Genomic DNA, 18776 nt, shown 5'->3' with positions numbered 1-18776 from the left:
GGTGTCCTGTAACTCTGGTCTCCTGATCAGTCCTGTTGCTTATTTGTCATAACTTTAATCAGTCTGTGTGTTACTTACCACCCCCGTTTCTCTATCTTTGTCCATGCCTGGGTCATATCTAGCATTAATTACTGTAACATTGTCTTCTTTTATCCGTGCCTCTTCACTTCTGTGTACCTCACAGTCCATCAAAAATGTTGCTGCTGCTCCAGTAATACCATTCTTTCACCCCTCCCTGTGCAGATCCCTTCATTGGCTTTCTATCTCAGTACATCAAATTCAGGCTTCTTGTCCCTGTATTCAAGGCCCTGCATGACCTCAGGCTGTCTTGGACTACATCTCTGCTTTTATCTGCTCCCATTTTCCCTCCCTTTGGTCTGTCCAGTTCTGTAAACCTTACTTCTTCCTTGACGTTGTCCTGAACTTGACTTCATGCTTTTCATGCTTGTGTTCTTCCTCCTCTTAAGGTGCATGTGAAAGCAACATCTAAAACAAATGGCTTTAATCTTTAAAAGTTTAGCATCCCAAGGAGCTGCTTTCCCAGGCAACTCAAATAGCAGTAGCCTATATAAAGGGCACAAATAAGAAGTCTAAGGGCTGTTTTCCTGTACTATATAGGGCTGCAATATTTACATAGCACCATAGGTGTGCATGGCGTTATACCATGGGTAAATGTATACATATAAATAACAGGAATTCTTGTGGTTACTGGGAAATAAGTGAGACAGGTAGCTCAAGTGCAGTTGTTTATTACTGCACTTATCCCCGATGTATCTAGCTAGCTGCTTTGAATGCTTCTTATATGGAAAAGTGTGGTGTCTTTCTCATAGTAGAATAACTGTATTGGTCTGCAGGTGGAAAACTGGGAATATACCCAAATGGTTCTATTGGGAACTCTCCTGTAATTAACCTATACTCTACAAATATTTCTCGCTTGTCAATTGCATCCCTACCCTGTCCCTCACAGACCTGGGGACCAGATTGATTTCCTACCCAAGGCATGGGGTGATTCAGTGTGCCTTATTTTGAACAACTAGGAATTAACCTGGATTCTCTTTGTTAGGACTGTCAGGATGGTGGATAAGAATATTTACATTGTCCAAGGTGAAATCAATACAGTGGTGGGTGCCATAAAACGCAATGCTCGATGGAATACTCACACACATTTGGTAAGTTTGCTTGGGTTGGTGAGATCTGTCTGTGTTATGAAGAACCTAGTAACTGTAAATTTTAATAAAATCAAACCTCTTGTCTCCTCAAACTAAAGCACCCAACAGTAGTTTTCTAGGTAACACAGGAATAATAATTTGCTATGGTTTGCTTCTTTAGACAGCTTTGACCTTCTAACTTTATGTGCTTGTAAGCATGTATGTTGTATTGGTGAGCACTGAGAGATGAAGCTGGAAATCTATTTCCCCATGGGCTGGAAAAGTGACTGAGTTGGGGATATGATTATACATCCTCGCACTCACTTTAACATTTTATTCAGACTTTTGTAGGAATCTCTCCTGGTGTCATAGGGGGTGTTTGAAAATATTGCCTGTTTCATTTTAACATCATTTTTACGTGCCTTTTGTGTTCTGCCGTGGCTGACAGTTTAAAACTACAAGAGCCAAGAAATGTAAATTTGGGGCATAGAGTAAGTTTATAAAAATGGGGCATTTTTCACCCTTTGTGTGGTGCATTGTCACTTTATCTTTTTATGTCTGTTTTGTGACTGCTAGCTATGCCATTGACTGAAATAATATTTCAAAACCCAATTTGTTAAAAAGGTCACTAATGCGAGATTTTTGGTTCACATGATGTTCTCAGCCAGCATTTCAGTTTAGCACTGTAATGTGTATGTGTTGTACTATACCTGTGATGCACTGTAAAATGGCACATGAAACACAGATGGTTCTAATCTAGCATAAATGGCTTTAATCTCAAATGGCAGGCCCTTTTGCCTTCTTAGAAGCATTGCTTCATTAGTGCTTGGTGCCTTCCAGTAGGAGTTGTGGCTGTATATGCATGCGGCTTGGAGGAACCTCTGCCTGTGCTCATAAAAATAGACATACTAAATTATGGCTGTAGGAAGTAGCTACTCTGGTAACTTTCTTACAGTGGCTCTTTTTTCAAGTTACTGTTGCAGTGCCAAGTATTGTTGGTGTGTTCCCATTATAAATCACTCTGAGGATTAAATTGGTTATAAAGATTTGCTATGGGTGTTAATGTGGCGCATATCTACCCTGAACTTTATTGAGTAGTGGAAAGCAAATCAGAATTCTTTCTTACGACAGTAAAGCGAAAACAGAGTGCTGAGTCTTGAGAGGGCATTCTGCTCTTGACCCCCAAGCTATACAGCAGTGGAAAATAATAAAGGAAAATTGAATACTTTCCTCAATCTTGATGGAATAGGGAGATTGAAGCTAATGAACCCAACCTACCTATCTTCCCCTCTTTGGAAAATCTCTCAATACGGCTTGTCCTGAAGGAAAACTAAAAGGAGATGATATCTTTGTGGACCCTGCATATCTTTTTTACTGTGTGATTTAGGTATCTATCTGTCTCATTAAGTACTTCCTTTGTTTGTGTAACCTGTAGGATGAAGAACGGGATCCCCTGCTGCACAGCTTTAGTTTATTGAAAGAAGTGCTAAATAACATAACCGGTAAGTGCAATGTGCAGGTATGAATATACAATATAATATGGTATGTCTGTACCCGGGCACAAATATAGCCTCTTATGACTGTCACTTTTTACCCAAGGATCAGATATTTAGTAATGGAAAAGCACCAACACGTACACCCTTTATAGAAAATAGTAAATCAGTCCATAAATAGGGGAAATGCCTTTTTACTGGGAGTGTGTACACATGCTTATGACTAATCACATGCCATTTATGTGCTTATACCAGTTACTCAAACATCTTGCCTGTATTGTTAGACTTTCATCCACCTGAGAAATGTTGGTGTCTTGCATACCTGCTTGTTCTGAGGTATGGTATTGCTTTTATAACTTTTTTTCTATAGCATTGGCTAATGAATCTCTGACCCCTTGAAGTTATTTCATGACCATATGCTCTGAGCTTTAGACCAACAGTTTACCCTCTGACCATTTGTTTTTTATATATTGTGTTGTGTTTATACAGTACATGTGAGGGACGCTTCAAAATATATTTCTGTGCAATCTGTAGCCATTGTACCCATGCCTCTCTGTTCACCCTGATTTGTCTCTATAATCCAGTATGTTTGTAGTATTATATGAGATCAGTGCATAAACATATGTAGTCTTTCTGTCCAAGCTGTGATAAGTAATATATGGAGATATATCCATCTCATAGAACTAGAAGGGATCCTGAAAAGTCATCAAGTCCAGCCCCCTGCCTTCACTAACAGTGTGTTTTGTTCCTGTACGTAGTCATGAGTGACAGGAAAATTCTACTTGGAAAGGAGCCTCCCATTGTTTGATTTCTTCCGCCTCCCATCTCTCAGGACTGCAGGTTTGGTCACCTGCTGCCTGTAATTAATGGCAAACAGACTGCAATTTCAACATAAATCTCCTGGGTTCAGGGATGAAACCCTGGTTAGCCTTGTACTGAAGGGAGGCCAGCAGCTGTGATAAATGTTCCTGCAATGATTGCTAGAATTTCACTGTTGTTCTTCCTTCTTTCTGGAAGGGAACCTATGTGGATTAATTTCCCCGAGCTTTGAGAGGACAGGTCACTCTTATGGTACATATAAACCAGTCTGATAGGACCTGATTCTGAGCCAGAATGGGTCATTGGTACACATTTAATGGGACAGTAGCTCTCTGGAATGTGAGCTCTGCTAACTTTATTTCTTCTGGAGCAGAATGTCTTCTCTGACTAACAGTGTCAGGGCAGTTGCATTACCCTAAGCTAGTCATGTGTCTCAGACTCACAAGTCAGGTGTGCATTCTGTTAGATCTCACCAGATCCCATTGTCTCATGACTGAACATAACAGAGAAACAAACTTTGCAATATTATGCAATGGCTGCTTCACTACTGAACTCTGTCTAGAGCCACAAGAATGTTAAGCTTATTTTGAGTTGGTTTCTGCACATTCCCACTGGTGGGCTTTGCTCACTACTCTTTTGGCACTGAGTTTAGGAACCCACTAAGAAAGCAGTGTTTATTGAAACTCCAGGAGCATCATTTCCTGGAATCGAAGAAAGGTTATAGGAGTGAGTCAATGGAGAGCTATAATTCCTTTTTTTTTTCATGACTATCTGCAGGCATAGGGGCTTCTGCTCTGTGCCTGGAGAACTTGCTTGGTCTTAAAAAAGAATCTGTTAGCTTGTAGTACAGACATTTTAGGTAGGTAGTTTCTGCCCAGTTAAATTTCTCGACTATGTTTTGGTTCTGAGGCATCATGTCAGAACCCAAAGTTCTTGAGCAAGTCGGTTTAAATGCTTTGGAGCCTTCTGTCATCATCTAAGTTGGATGAACATACCCATTGCCTTAAGGACCATGGGAAGAACTACACCCTGGAATCCCTTTATGTCTAACACCTGAAAGGATAGGGACGTTCTGCTCCATTTCTTGGTTGTAAGAAGTGATTTCATACATTACCACTGCAATGGCTCTCACTTGAATGAGGCTGTGATTCTCTCAGGTGGGTCTCCTGAAGCCCTTTCCTGGCAGTAACAGGAAAGTAACAAGAGTAACAGACATTATCAGAAATGGTGTGTCAAGCAATAACGAAATTGAACTGGAGAGTCCTGATATTTTCATACAGTCACAATGAGTAGCTGGCAGGGCTTGGTTAACATTTGGGCACTGTCCACAATAACTTCTCTCGAATGAATTCAACCCAAACCACTAATTGCTCATTGTAAAGAGAAAAAGTTCCATGTGCTGAGTAACCCAGAAGCTTCCTGTGAGCTCCTGAGGGATTATGCAAAAATGGCCTATGTTCATTCTGCCATGGTGGTGTCAAAAGAGTGCCTGCTTGTGTATTACATTGGAGTGTGATCTCACTTTGATCACAAGGTGCTCTCCTAAACAGGCAGTTTCAGCACCAGTGACGGCCTCTGACTTTAATGCCTGAGAGTAGGAGACATATGCTTTGCCCAGCTTGACTGAGCCTTAGACATGCGACGGAATCCAAGCAGTGCTTTGTAGTATTGGTGGAGTCTGCTGAAGGATGTCCACTACTGTCTAAGCCCAGCACCTTCTCTGGGCAGTGAGGCCGGAGCTTAGTTCTTGTCCAGACTTTCTTTTCATGTCTCTTTCATTAACTCATGGAAGCACATGGCTTTTATATTTAAATTTATTCAAGCTGTAATCTTTGACATTTGAGTTAGCTTTTAGTACAGTTTTGCATTTATAGTAATATATATTATGTATTTTCTCAGTCCCCCAAGAATCCATTTTAATCTGTTCCGGATGCAAATTTCAGACTGCCTTGTCCCATCTCCCTTCTTGCTCTCCCCCTTTCCTCCCCCCACGGAGCATGTTTGATCAGGTGTGGCAGGAATATCCACTGTCAAGCTGCGCCCTTTATATTAGTCAATATTATCCTTCCCTCCCTCCCACTCCCTTCGTTCTCCTCTGGGCTTTACCAGTTGATTTATAATTTTGGAATTCTCATCGGAATCTGTAATACAGTTTGTTCATTATTTAACCAAAACCTGTTTAATGAGCAGAGAGAGGCAATGTAAATGTTAGGCAAGTTGCAGTGGAGTACCTTTTGTTCTCCTCTGAGCTGGTGGGTATTTAACTCTGTCCTGACTGTAATGCTTAAATACCCAGGCCTGGGGTGTAGAGGTGCACCCCATTGCCTCCAGCAGCTCAAGATTTTCACTTCAAAGGGTTGCTTTTCAGGAATCAGTAAACTTCATAATACAGTCATAATCTGAGTTACCAACAATAATGATAAGCCCCCACTAACTTGTGGGAGCCCATCTATTCACAAGATAAGCAGAGTTTCAGGTGGAACCATGTTCAAGCAGACTCCTAAGGGTAGTATCTGTAGAAGAGACTCTTGTTCGTTGGGAAATATTAGTGATGTAGAGCACGGGATTTGTTAAATTTCTGAAGTTCATGTAACTTCCATACCAAAGGCCTCTTGTGCTCCTTGGACCTAAACTTTGTGGCATGAGCCCTGGATTCTGCAGTAATTTGGTGCTGAAACTTAAACTGAAGCTGCCTCAGAATTTAAATTTTTAAAGATGTTTTTAATAAGCTGAAAATGAATAATACAGTTAGTACAGTAGACCCAGTGCGTTCTCTTGGATGGTGTCCCTAACCGCTGTTTGCCAGAAGCTGAGAATGAGCGACAGGGAATGGATCGCTTCATGATTACTTGTTCTGTTCATTCCCTCTGGGGCACCTGGCATTAGCCACTGTTGGAAGATAGGATACTGGGCTGGATGGACCTTTGGTCTGACCCAGTATGGCCATTCTTATGTTCTTCTGTTTAGCTTACTTTATGTTCTCACCTTTTCAATCATCATTTTTGCTCTTCAGTGTTCTGCAGATTTTTGTGTTGATGCACAGTTGCAACAAAAATATTAGGTACACAGGAGGTCTTGGCAGTGGGTAGGGGGCATTTGGGGCTTTTGTCACATGGGGAAGTTTGGGAGGCAGTCTGGGATAAGCTTATTAGCTGAACATTTCTACTAAAATAATCAGTTAAATACTTTTGCTCATAGTCTGGCTGGGAGTCTTGTTTTGCTAGGCATTACAAACATGAATGGCTTCATGACCTTCTCATAAACAAACTAGAGACAGAGCCTAGATGAACCTAATATAAGGTGGGTGCACAACTGATTGGAAAACCATACTCAGAGAGCAGTTACCAGTGGTTTCCAATAGAGCTGGAAGGGTATGTTGGTTGGGGTTCCACAGGGATCTGTCCTGGTTCCGGTTCTATTCAATATCTTCACAAATTATTTGGATAATGATATAGAGAGTACACTTATAAAGTTTGCGGACGATATCAAGCTGGGAGGGGTTGCAGGGGCTTTGGAGGACAGGATTACAATTCAAAATGATCTTGACAAACTGGAGAAATGGTCTGAGAGGAAAAAGGATGAAATTCAATCAGGACAAATGCAAAGTGCAACACCTAGGAATAATCAGTTGCATAAATATAAAATGGGAAATGACTGCATAGGAAGGAGTACTCCAGAAAAGGATCTAGCAGTTATAGTGGATCACAAACTAAATATGAGTCAACAGTGTAACCCTGTTACATCCCAGAATGATTGCTTTTTTTTTGTATTAGCAGGTGTGTTGTAAGCAAGACACAAGAAGTAATTCTTCCACTCTACACAGCACTGATAAGACTTCACATGGAGTATTGTGTGCAGTTCTGGGTACCACATTTTGAAAAGATGTGGACAAATTTTTGAAAGTCCAGAGAAGAGCAACAAAAATGATGAAATGCCTAGAAAACATGACCTATGAGGAAAGATTGAAAAAAAAATTTGGGTTTCTTTAGTCTGGAGAAGAGAAGACTGAGGAGTAGGGTTGCCAACTTTCTGACTGCAGAAAACCAAACACTCTTACCCCACCCCCGCCCTGGCTTTTCCCCAAGGCCCCACCCCTTCTCCGAGGCCCTGTCGCCCACTCACTCCATTCCACTCCCTCTGTTGCTTGCTCTCCCCCACCCTCACTCGCTTATTTTCACTGGGCTGGGGCAGGGGGTTGGGATGTGGGAGGGATTGAGGGCTCTGGCTGGTGGGGTGGGCCTGGGGATGAGGGATTTGGGGTTTAAGAGGGGGCTCAGGGATGTGGAAGTGGGTTGAGGTGTGGGGGGGACGGTGAGGGCTCTGGTGTGAAGTCAGAGATGAGGGGTTTTAGGTGCAGGAGGGGTCTCTGGGCTGGGGCCGAGGGGTTTGGAGTGTGTGGGGGGGGCATGGGCTCTCGGAGGGAGTTTGGGTGTGGGAGGGGGCTCAGGGCTGGAGCAGGGGATTGGGGTGCAGGAGGGAGTGCGGGGTGCATGCTCCAGGAGGGGGCTTAGGGCTGGGGCAGGAGGTTGGTGTGCAGGAGGAAGTGTGGGCTCCAGGCAGCACTTACATCAGGCAGCTCCTGCAAGCGGCTGGTATGTCCCTGTGGCCTCTAAGCGCAGGAGTGGCCAGGGGGCTCCATATGCTGCCCTCACCTGCAGGCATTACCCCCACTGCTCTCATTGGCCACGGTTCCCAGCCAATGGGATCTGTGGAGCTGGCACTTGGGGCGGGTGCTGCGCGTGGAATCTCCCTGGCCGCCCCTGTGCCGTGGGGTTTCAGGGACATGTTGGCTGCTTCCGGGAGCTGCGTGGAGCCATGGCAGGCAGGGAGCCTGTCTTAGCCCCGATGCGCCGCCAACTGGACTTTTATCTCCCCAGTGAGTGGTGCTCACTGGAGCTGCTAGGGTCCCTTTTCGACCAGGCGTTCTGATCAAAAACTGGACGCCTGGCAACCCTACTGAGGGGGGGCAACTGATGTCAAGTACATAAAAGATTGTTATAAAGAGGGTGATAAATTGTTCTCCTTATCCACTGAGGACAGGACAAGAAGCAAAGGGCTTAAATTGCAGCAATGGAGATTTAGGTTAGACATTAGGGAAAAACTTCCTAACTGTAGGAGTATTTAAGCACTGGTACAAATTACCTAGGTGGAATCTCAGTTGTAGAAAAAAGTTTTTTAAGAACAAGCTAGACAAATACCTATTAGGAATGGTCTAGATAATACTTAGTCCTGCCTCAGTGCAGGATACTGGCCTATATGACCTATTGAGGTCCCCATCCAGGCCTACATTTCTATGATTCTCTGTCCTGAACCACCTACACATAAACAGTGACATCTAGGCTTAGTTCACAGTAGAAACAGGTTAGAGCCATAGTATAGACAGGGCTTTTGAGACTGGAGCCTATTTTTACCACCACTTAAACTTAGACCTGCTTTTCAGTAAGTTGAACTTAAATGCTGGTAGCAATATGTCCAAGTGCCAAAGCCTTGGCTACATTGGAGCTTCCGCCAGGTCTAATGTGGGTTCAGCCGAACTGGTAGAAGCTTTTATTTGAAATCAAAGACAACTTCAGTCTACACTGGGGAAACTTCCTGGTAAGACCCAGTTGAGTTGAATGGAGCAGTTAACACAGTTAAGAATGATGATTTCAGGCTGACAATAAACTTGAGACATTAATGCCATAGTTTGCGCATAAAAATGTTTATCCTTGCAACTTTTGTGGCTGTTTAAGTCGTGGGACACTGCTGATAGTTGTGAAGCTTGAGCAGAGCTGTAGCTACTGCTGTATGTCTCCTCCTTTTGGAATGAGTTATGAATGGGTACTCTATTCTAAAGGTGCTGGCTTGTAGCAACCTGTGCTTATCAGAAACAACCCATAAGGAAAACTGAAATTGATAGCACTGCTTGTCACCCAATGCTTTCCTCACTCAGTTCCCATAATTGGAGCAAGCTAGGATTTTAATGAATGAGTTGCTTCTTAATGCTGTGTACAGTGCCTTGTACGCAGTCAATTCCTGTCCTGAACTCTCCTGCACAGAAGAATCTTGTGCATGTCAGTGCTGTAGTGGGAGAAGCAGGTGTCTGTGGAAATTGTGTGCATCAACTCTATTTAAATAAGGCTTATACTGGATAAACACAGCTGTAAGAAGGTGCCTGTTGGAGTAGGGGGCCATGAGTGCCATGCTTGGGAGGTTTGAGTCCCTTCATCCTCTAGGCCCAGGAGTTCTGAGTTAGAGCATTTCAAGAGAAGCTGCAAAGTGAGCCATTGGAAGCACTCTGACTTCATGCACACTCATGAAATTTTAAATGAATGTGTGTATATCGGGGCAGAGGAATCTCTCCATGGCTTATTTCAGACAAGAAGATGTTGAAAAATCTCCATCCTGAGGGGGTTAGCTGGGTGCAGTTAAGAGCTGGCTAAAGGTCAAACAGTTGTAACCATAAGAGAACCTTTGCCCAGCCTGCTAATTTAATACACTTGTGGTAGCCATCAGTTTTCTGGTACTAAAACTGGGTTCAAACTTCACTTTCTCAAGTCTCAACTTTTCATAGAATCATAGAAATTTAGGGCTGGACAAGACCTCAAGAAGTTATCACAGCATAGGTGGCTGGATTTGATAGGACCAAGTGAACCAGGACCAAATGACCCTAGACCAGTAGTTTTCAACCAGGAGTCTGGGGGCCTCCTGCGGGGGAAAAGCAGGTTTCAGGGGGGTCCGCCAAGCAAGGCCAGTGTAAGATTCACTGGGGCCCAGGGCAGAAAGCTGAAGCCCCACCACCTGGGGCTGAAGTCTGGGGCCCTGAGCCCCGCCACCTGGGGCTGAAGCTGAACTTAGCTTTGTGGGGGCCCTAGTGGCATGGGGCCCCAGGCAATTGCTCTGCTTGCTACCCCCTAACTCTGGCCCAGTTGTTATGGCACAGGTGGGCTGTGGAGTTTTCATAGCATGTTATGGGGGCCTCAGAAGAAAAAAGATTGAGAACCCCTGACCTAGACCATCCTTGACAGGTGTGTGTCCAACTTGTTTTTGAAAGCTTCCAATGACGGGGACTCCATGAGCTCCCTTGGAAGCCTATTCCAGACTTAACTACCTTTATAGTTAGAAAGTTTTTCCTAATATCTAATCTGAATATCACTTGCGGCAGATTAAGTCCATTACTTCTTGTTCTGCCTTAAGTGGAAGTCCAAATGTGTGCTTGAGGGAGGCAAAGGGTCAAAGAGCCACATGCAATAACAGTGCAGAAATTCTGTCTTGGTTTGGAATTAATTTCAAAAACATTTTCCGAAACCTTAATGTTGACTCAGCATTTAAGATCCAGTAATTTACGACAGCAAAAATGAGTATATGGATTTGTGACATAGGTTATTTTGATTCTTAGTGCAGTTGGACTGTTGCTAAACAGAGCATGGGCATTTAGCTATGGCACAGTTGAAAGTGGTTGATATTGGCAAGAAAAATCCCTTTTAAAAGTTTGAAAGTTAGATGACGTGAATACATGAATTGTCTTTGATGGTATTTTGCCATCTCTTGGTGATTTGGTTTCAGTCTGCAGTTATAAGTGATAATTCATTCTATTTACTATTGAAGTTCTGAGATTTTGCAGGAGGTTAATGGACTTCCTTTCTTGATGACAGGTCTCAACTAAACAGTCATCTAGGGCAATTTCTTGTATTTATACAAACATCTGCAACATTAGTGCTGCAGCTGAGTTAAGGAGAGGCGTGAGACTTGTACTCTTCAAAGTAACTGTCTACACCAAGGATAGTATACGCCAGTCAGTGTAACTGGGAGTAATGAGATGAGTCTGAGCAAGTGAGGACTTCCTAATGGTGAGATGTATTTAGATGTATTTGTGTTTTCCCAAGAGTAAGGATAGAAGAAAGCACTTTGTTTAAGTCGTTTAATATTAAACTGGAAGTACTGTACTTGAGAATAGACATGGAACTAGTCCTTTGCAGACCTATTAAGTCATCTAACCCAGCGGTCCCCAACCTTTTTCGCACCAGGGACCGGTTTCGTCCTGCCCCCAGGGTGGCATTTGCCGGACCCTCCGCAGTCATGCCTGTGGGAGGTCCACCAGCTCCAGTGGAGCTTCCGCAGGCGTGCCTGCGGGAGGTCCAGCTGAGCCGCGCGACCAGCGAACCGTCCGCAGTCATGCCTGCGGGAGGTCCACCGGAGCCCCGGGAGCAGCGGACCTCCCGTAGGCACGACTGCGGAGGGGGCGCTCGTCCCGCGGCTCGGGTAGACCTCCCGCAGGCATGACTGCGGACGGTTCGCTGGTCGCGTGGCTCGGCTGGACCTCCCGCAGGCACGCCTGCGGAAGCTCCACTGGAGCCGCAGGCCCCGCCGGAGACATGCCGCCTAGGGGTTGGTTCGCGGCCCGGTTCCCATCCCTTGAAGTTATGAATCTTTTGGTTCATGTAGTGAGGATAGTGATGTTCCATGAAACTTCTTAAATGTAAAAGCCAGAAAAGAAATGCAAATAATTAGGCTGGGGGGTTAGCCTTAATGGGCCTATCGTTGTCCCTTTCCTCTCTTCTTGCCTCATTCTTCCTTCTGTCTCTTCCCTTTCCTTCCCTTAAAATCCCTCCTCATTTTCATTCCGTTCTGGCCTCATCACCGCTAATGCCTGACTAGCCACAGTGTAACTTACAGGAACCAAATCAGGGACCTTAGGAAAGATGAATCAGAAATGCCCAAACCACAGAGTAAAGTGCCATAGCAATTTCAGTAAATAGGAGTTAAAAATTCTTCTTGTACCTAAAATATCTTTCCCTGCTGGATTGTCTAAGGTGAATCTACCCCTCATACATTACACAGCAGCCTGAGCTGGGGATGCTTCATACTGGTGGCCTCCTCACACACACTGTCTTCTCTTTCCCCAATATTGGACATTCAGTGGGTACATGGAATACTTCTCATTTTGCATCTACACTTCATAGATTATTCCATATGTATGTAATAAGGAGAATAAAGGGTAGGCAAGGCAGCTGGTATTTTGTCTTTGCTCTCGTTGAAGAGCTGTAGGCCTGCGAATACTCTTCTCTGACCTGTTCAAACTAAAGCTTGGGCCAGCTGGTCTCTGTTCCTCAAAACAAGAAAAAAGGGAATGAGTCAACTGTTCCTGAATGGGTGTGAAATTGAAATATGGGAGAGAAAGGGGAATGCTGATTCTCTCCGAACAGTTCCTTACAGAACCTGTAATATTGTTCTGTTTCATCACACCAACAGCAGCATTTCTAGGATGAATTGCAGCTTGTGTATACAATGGGTGGATATTAATCCTTGTGCTAGTAACTATTTACATAATTGTTACAAATCAGGCTTGACTGTGCCAGAGTTAAGGTTGCCAATGCCACCTTTATTTGGTCCCCTTTATCAGAGGGGTAGCCGTGTTAGTCTGGTTCTGTAAAAGCAGCAAAGAATCCTGTGGCACCTTATAGACTAACAGACGTTTTGCAGCATGAGCTTTCATGGGTGAATACCCACTTCTTCGGATGCAAGTAGTGGAAATTTCCAGGGGCAGGTATATATAAGCAAGCTAGAGATAACGAGGTTAGATCAATCAGGGAGGATGAGGCCCTGTTCTAGCAGTTGAGGTGTGAAAACCAAGGGAGGAGAAACTGGTTCTGTAATTGGCAAGCCATTCACAGTCTTTGTTTAATCCTGAGCTGATGGTGTCAAATTTGCAGATGAACTGGAGCTCAGCAGTTTCTCTTTGAAGTCTGGTCCTAAAGTTTTTTTGCTGCAGGATGGCCACCTTAAGATCTGCTATAGTGTGGCCAGGGAGGTTGAAGTGATCTCCTATAGGTTTTTGTATATTGCCATTCCTAATGTCTGATTTGTGTCCATTTATCCTTTTCCTTAGAGACTGTCCAGTTTGGCCGATGTACATAGCAGAGGGGCATTGCTGGCATATGATGGCATATATTACATTGGTGGATGTGCAGGTGAATGAACCGGTGATGGTGTTGCCGGTGTAGATATGTGGGCAGAGTTGGCATCGAGGTTTGTTGCATGGATTGGTTCCTGAGCTAGAGTTACTATGGTGCGGTGTGCAGTTGCTGGTGAGAATATGCTTCAGGTTGGCAGGTTGTCTGTGGGCGAGGACTGGCCTGCCAGCCAAGGCCTGTGAAAGTGTGGGATCATTGTCCAGGATGGGTTGTAGATCCCTGATGATGCGTTGGAGGGGTTTTAGCTGGGGACTGTATGTGATGGCCAGAGGAGTCCTGTTGGTTTCTTTCTTGAGTTTGTCTTGGTCCCCTTGTGGATATGCATTATGATATACTCTAATTATTTGATCATATGCTGTTTTTTCCCACAGAACCCCTACCTTATTCACTAGCTTAGGAAGCAAATCAGTGTTGTATAATGAAACACTGGAAAAATCATGGAATAGGTCCTCAAGGAATCAATCCTGAACCACTTAAAGGAGGGGAAAGTGATCAGGAACAGTCAGCATGGATTCACCAAGGGCAAGTCATGCCTGACTAACCTAATTGCCTTCTATGATGAGATAACCGGCTCTGTGGATGAGGGGAAAGCAGTGGATGTGCTATTTCTGGACTTTAGCAAAGCTTTTGATACAGTCTCTCACAGTATTCTTGCCAGAAAGTTAAAGAAGTATGGGCTGGATGAATGGACGGTAAGGTGGATAGAAAACTGGCTAGATGGTCGGGCTCAACGGGTAGTGATCAATGGTTCCGTGTCTAGTTGGCAGCCGGTATCAAGTGGAGTGCCCCAAGGGTCGGTGCTGGGGCCGGTTTTATTCAATATCTTCATTAACGATCTGGAGGATGGTGTGGACTGCACCCTTAGCAAGTTTGCAGATGACACTAAACTGGGAGGAGTGGTTGATACGCTGGAGGGTAGGGCTAGGATACAGAGGGACCTAGACAAATTAGAGGATTGGGCCAAAAGAAATATGATGAGGTTCAACAAGGACAAGTGCAGAGTCCTGCACTTAGGACGGAAGAATCCCATGCACTGCTACAGACTAGGGACCGAATGGCTGGGCAGCAGTTCTGCAGAAAAGGGCCTAGGGGTTACGGTGGACGAAAAGCTGAATATGAGTCAACAGTGTGCCCTTGTTGCCAAGAAGGCTAATGGCATTTTGGGTTGTATAAGTAGGGGCATTTCCAGCAGATCAAGGGATGTGATCATTCCCCTCTACTCAGCACTGGTGAGGCCTCATTTGGAGTACTGTGTCCAGTTTTGAGCCCCACACTACAAGAAGGATGTGGATAAATTGGAGAGAGTCCAGCGGAGGGCAACAAAAATGATTAGGGGGCTGGAACACATGACTTATGAGGAGAGGCTGAGGGAACTGGGATTGTTTAGCCTGCAGAAGAGAAGAATGAGGGGGGATTTGATAGCTGCTTTCAACTACCTGAAAGGGGGTTCCAAAGAGGATGGATCTAGACTGTTCTCAGTGGTAGAAGATGACAGAACAAGGAGTAATGGTCTCAAGTTGCAGAGGGGGAGGTTTAGGTTGGATATTAGGAAAAACTTTTTCACTAGTAGGGTGGTGAAGAACTGGAATGGGTTACCTAGGGAGGTGGTGGAATCTCCTTCCTTAGAGGTTTTTAAGGTCAGGCTTGACAAAGCCCTGGCTGGGATGATTTAGTTGGGTTTGGTCCTGCTTTGAGCAGGGGGTTGGACTAGATGACCTCCTGAGGTCCCTTCCAACTCTGAGATTCTATGATTCTATGAAAGAGGCTGCTTGTATGACCTCCTTAATGGTTTGTTGTAGAACTTGGAAGGTATGTAGTGAATGGCACAGGGGGTTCCAGGGAGAGACAATGGTCTCTTGGTTAAGGCATTTGAATATCACTTTGGAGAGCCAGATCCTATCCCTGCCTCTGCCAGAGAGTTCCTATGTGATGCTGAGCAAATCACAAACAAAAATTTTCATAGAGGCCACTAATTGTGTATTCCTCACTTTCTGAGTGTTCAACATGAGACACCTGGGGGCTGATTTGCAAAAGTACTGAGCACCCACTCTGTTCCAGCTGAGATCAATGAGAGCTCTATTTGAAACATACGAAGAGCTATAAAAATACTCTAGAAAAAATGACTATAGATGTCCAAGCTGGGTGCCCATAACTAGTGGACACTTGACAGTTTTGGCTTTAATCATGGTCTTAGTTCTCCATTTTTAAAATGGGCATAATACCTCCCTATCGCACAAGAGTGTCATGAAGAGAAATTCTTTCATGTTTGTGAAGCACATAGAAGAGCCCATGAAGAAATCAATTCTGTCAGTGCAGGATTTGGATGGTGTGTGGTAAATCAGGGATGGACCACACTAAATAATGAGGATAAGCAGACATTGAATTAGCTGCTCATTCAATGAGCATCGTCCATCCTAGATTATTAGGGTTGGAAGGGACCTCAGGAGGTCATCTAGTCCAACCCCCTGCTCAGAGCAGGACCAATCCCCAAATCCCTAAATGGCACCCTCAAGGATTGAACTCACAACCCTGGGTTTAGCAGGCCAATGCTCAAACCACTAATGAACTTGGGTTCTTATGGAAAAAAAATAGTATGAGATTTTAATTACAGTCTTTAATTACAGAATGCATATGCACAGGCAACCTTTAATACTGGCACTTCCTGCCTTTTGAATTATTTACTTTGTAATCTTACCATTCTTTTAATATAGTTTTTGGGATGTAATTAAAGAATGATGGGGGTAGATTAACACTGCAGTCATTTACCTTCCTATCTAATGGCTAATGCCTGGCGGGTAGTGGGAGGAGGCGGTGCTGGTGGAAGGAATTGTTTCCTGCCCTCTAGTCCTGCGGGACCCTTAGGAGTTAGATAGACAAGCACTCCTGGCTGTTCCTTGGTAGACTTCCCACAGTATGGTGTCCTGTAACACCAGCCCTCTGTTACCACTTCAAGACTGGGCTCTGAAGAGCTGCCACATGTGCACAGCTCACAACTGACCCTCTCTTGTTCCATGCTTGTTGAGCAATTACTTTCCCACTTGTTGAGCACTCCTTTATTTTCTTCAGTTACTGTTTCTTTGTGAAGTGGGGCCATAAAGGAAATGGCCTAATGTACTGTTCATTAGAGGGGAATAATTGCGGTTTGATTTGGTGGAAAGGCTGGGCCAGATGCGATGCTGAAGTCAAGATTCCTCGTAAGTCATCCATGGGGGGTTTGTTCCAGGGCTTTGTGACCATGTTGTCTTTGTCTTGGTCACTGGAATCTTGGGATAAAAGGGACTGTGGGTGATTGCAGATTCCAAAGATATTTGTATGGTACCAAAAATCCTCTGGAAATAAAAGTGTTCATGAAATTGTGCTGAATTCAGTAGAGGTTCATGGAATACATAACTCTTCCCCTATTGTTCCCTCCTCCCCCCTTCTTGCTGGACATTAAAATTTTGCATATTGAGGATTAAACTTCAGTAACAAAGAAGTGTTGTTTCCTCTCACATTCAATCAGGTAACAAAGGGGAGGATTTTCTGCTGGTGCATATCTTCATTAGCAGAATAGGACATAATTTTGTATGCAATATATTACCGTACTTGACAAAGCCCTGGCTGGGATGATTTAGTTGGGTTTGGTCCTGCTTTGAGCAGGGGGTTGGACTAGATGACCTCCTGAGGTCCCTTCCAACCCTGAGCTTCTATGATTCTTCTATGATTCTACTTGCAAGAAGTCCTGGTTCAGGACTCTGCCCCTATTTGTGTTAAGTGTTGTACAGAACACCGAAGAAGACAGCCCCTGCCCCACAGAGCTTCTAGTCCAAGCAAAGTGACATACAAAGGGTGGAAGCAGAAGGAAACAAATTATGCAGTTTTTATACACACTTAAAAAAACAAGTGGTTAACCCCTCAACCTGACCATCATTGGCAGATTGCTAATAGATGTTCCAGCAGAGGTGGGTTTGGAGGAGGGATTTGAAGGAAGAAGGTAGTAGCCTAATGGGTCAGTTAAGGAAGAGCACTCTGGTTGAAGGGCAGTGTGGAAGAAAATGCAGAGATGGTGTGTGGTAAACTGACAAACGAGTTAAGACCAGAGCCAGCAAGTTGGGGGGGCAAGTGATCAGAAGGTTAACTAGGTGTTGTGAATTGATAAATCCCATCAACAGCCAGTTAGTTACTTAAAAAAGATGGATGTGCAGCTGTTGGTTAGCCAATGTAAAGCTGGTTTACACAAATTTATTCTCTCTAAGGTGATTATATCTTGTGTCTCTGCTGCCCAAGTGCTGTGTGATGTCCTGAGAATTGCAGGGCAACTAGAGACCCTTTTTCTGTGCTCAAGGAGAATTTCATTTCTTCCCAGAGAATACAGGCCCTCCTCAGGCTAAGTTCTCCTCCAGGCCCACGAAGGGGTAACCTATATCTCCAATCAATGACCTCCTTTGCAATGACTCCAAGTGATGTACAGAATGGCAGGTTTGGGGCACACCTTGTGCATTATTTTAACATGGCTTGTAAGGGTGAGGACTGATGAGGTGCAGTGTGATAGGAGCGTGGATTGCCCAGTGGAAGAGTATGAGTGGGGAGTGCAGAATGGTAGTATAGATGCATGGGAGTGCATCAAAATGTGGAACCCTGGTGTCACAGGTACCAAAGAGAAGCGAGTGTGACTTTGGGGAATGCACTGGGAATCTGATATGTTAATAGAATAAGGAACAATTATACTTGAGTTAGAGACATATGTAAATATCAGTGGGTCAGTAGGTAAATAAATTTCATTATACAATCAAGTGGAATAACATGTATTTCAGGAAGTGCCTTTTATCTACTTTTTGAGTTTCATCAAATAGTTGTAGCAGTTACTTTAGAAACTATTATCTAAATCAGTATTTTATAAAAGTGAGCTGCATCAGACGTTCAGTTGGCCAACATGAATACCTAAGCATTTGGAACATTAATTTCTGGTGGAGGGGCAAGTCACCCTCACTTCAAAACTCTCTTCAGCCTCAAGTCGTCATAGAATTTGTCAGAATATAAATTAGTGCTTGGGAGGTCCAGGCTCCCCATCCTGTGGTTGCACTACTAGACTATAGTGTCAGCATTGCTAGGATATAGTTACAAAACAGTGCAACCTTTCAGAAACCATGTGCCCAGTTTGCTCAGTGCAGCTGTAGGAACACTCACATGATCAGAAACTCTTCTCAATGTGTAACAAATAAAAGACACTGCACAATCTTAAATGACACAGCAAACATCAAAACACTGCTCATCTTTGATCCATTTTAACTTCATCTATTTGAAGTTTGTAATTAAAATGGCTTTTCTAGAACTCCTAGTAGCTTGTAGGAAAGTGACCTTAATTTATGAGACACGTAGCAAGA

At 44.0% G+C, this 18776-nt stretch overlaps 1 protein-coding gene across 6 annotated transcripts in view; it reads left to right on the top strand.

Moving 5' to 3' along the window:
* The window catches only part of GBF1 (golgi brefeldin A resistant guanine nucleotide exchange factor 1), a 172074-nt gene that overhangs the window by 4133 nt on the left and 149165 nt on the right, over positions 1–18776 (top strand). For all 6 annotated transcript variants that reach the window (XM_045023623.1, XM_045023621.1, XM_045023622.1 and 3 more), the window contains 2 exons: positions 1064–1169; positions 2584–2650. In XM_045023623.1, the coding sequence (XP_044879558.1) occupies positions 1074–1169; positions 2584–2650 (163 nt within the window). In that variant the 5' untranslated portion in view covers positions 1064–1073. Of the gene's footprint in view, positions 1–1063; positions 1170–2583; positions 2651–18776 lie in introns of those variants that run through there.

The sequence above is a fragment of the Mauremys mutica genome, chromosome 7 (assembly GCF_020497125.1).
Source record: "Mauremys mutica isolate MM-2020 ecotype Southern chromosome 7, ASM2049712v1, whole genome shotgun sequence".
Classification (NCBI taxonomy): Eukaryota; Metazoa; Chordata; order Testudines; family Geoemydidae; genus Mauremys; species Mauremys mutica.
The sequence above is the reverse complement of the archived record's forward strand: the minus strand, read 5'-3'. Positions and strand labels throughout refer to the sequence as shown.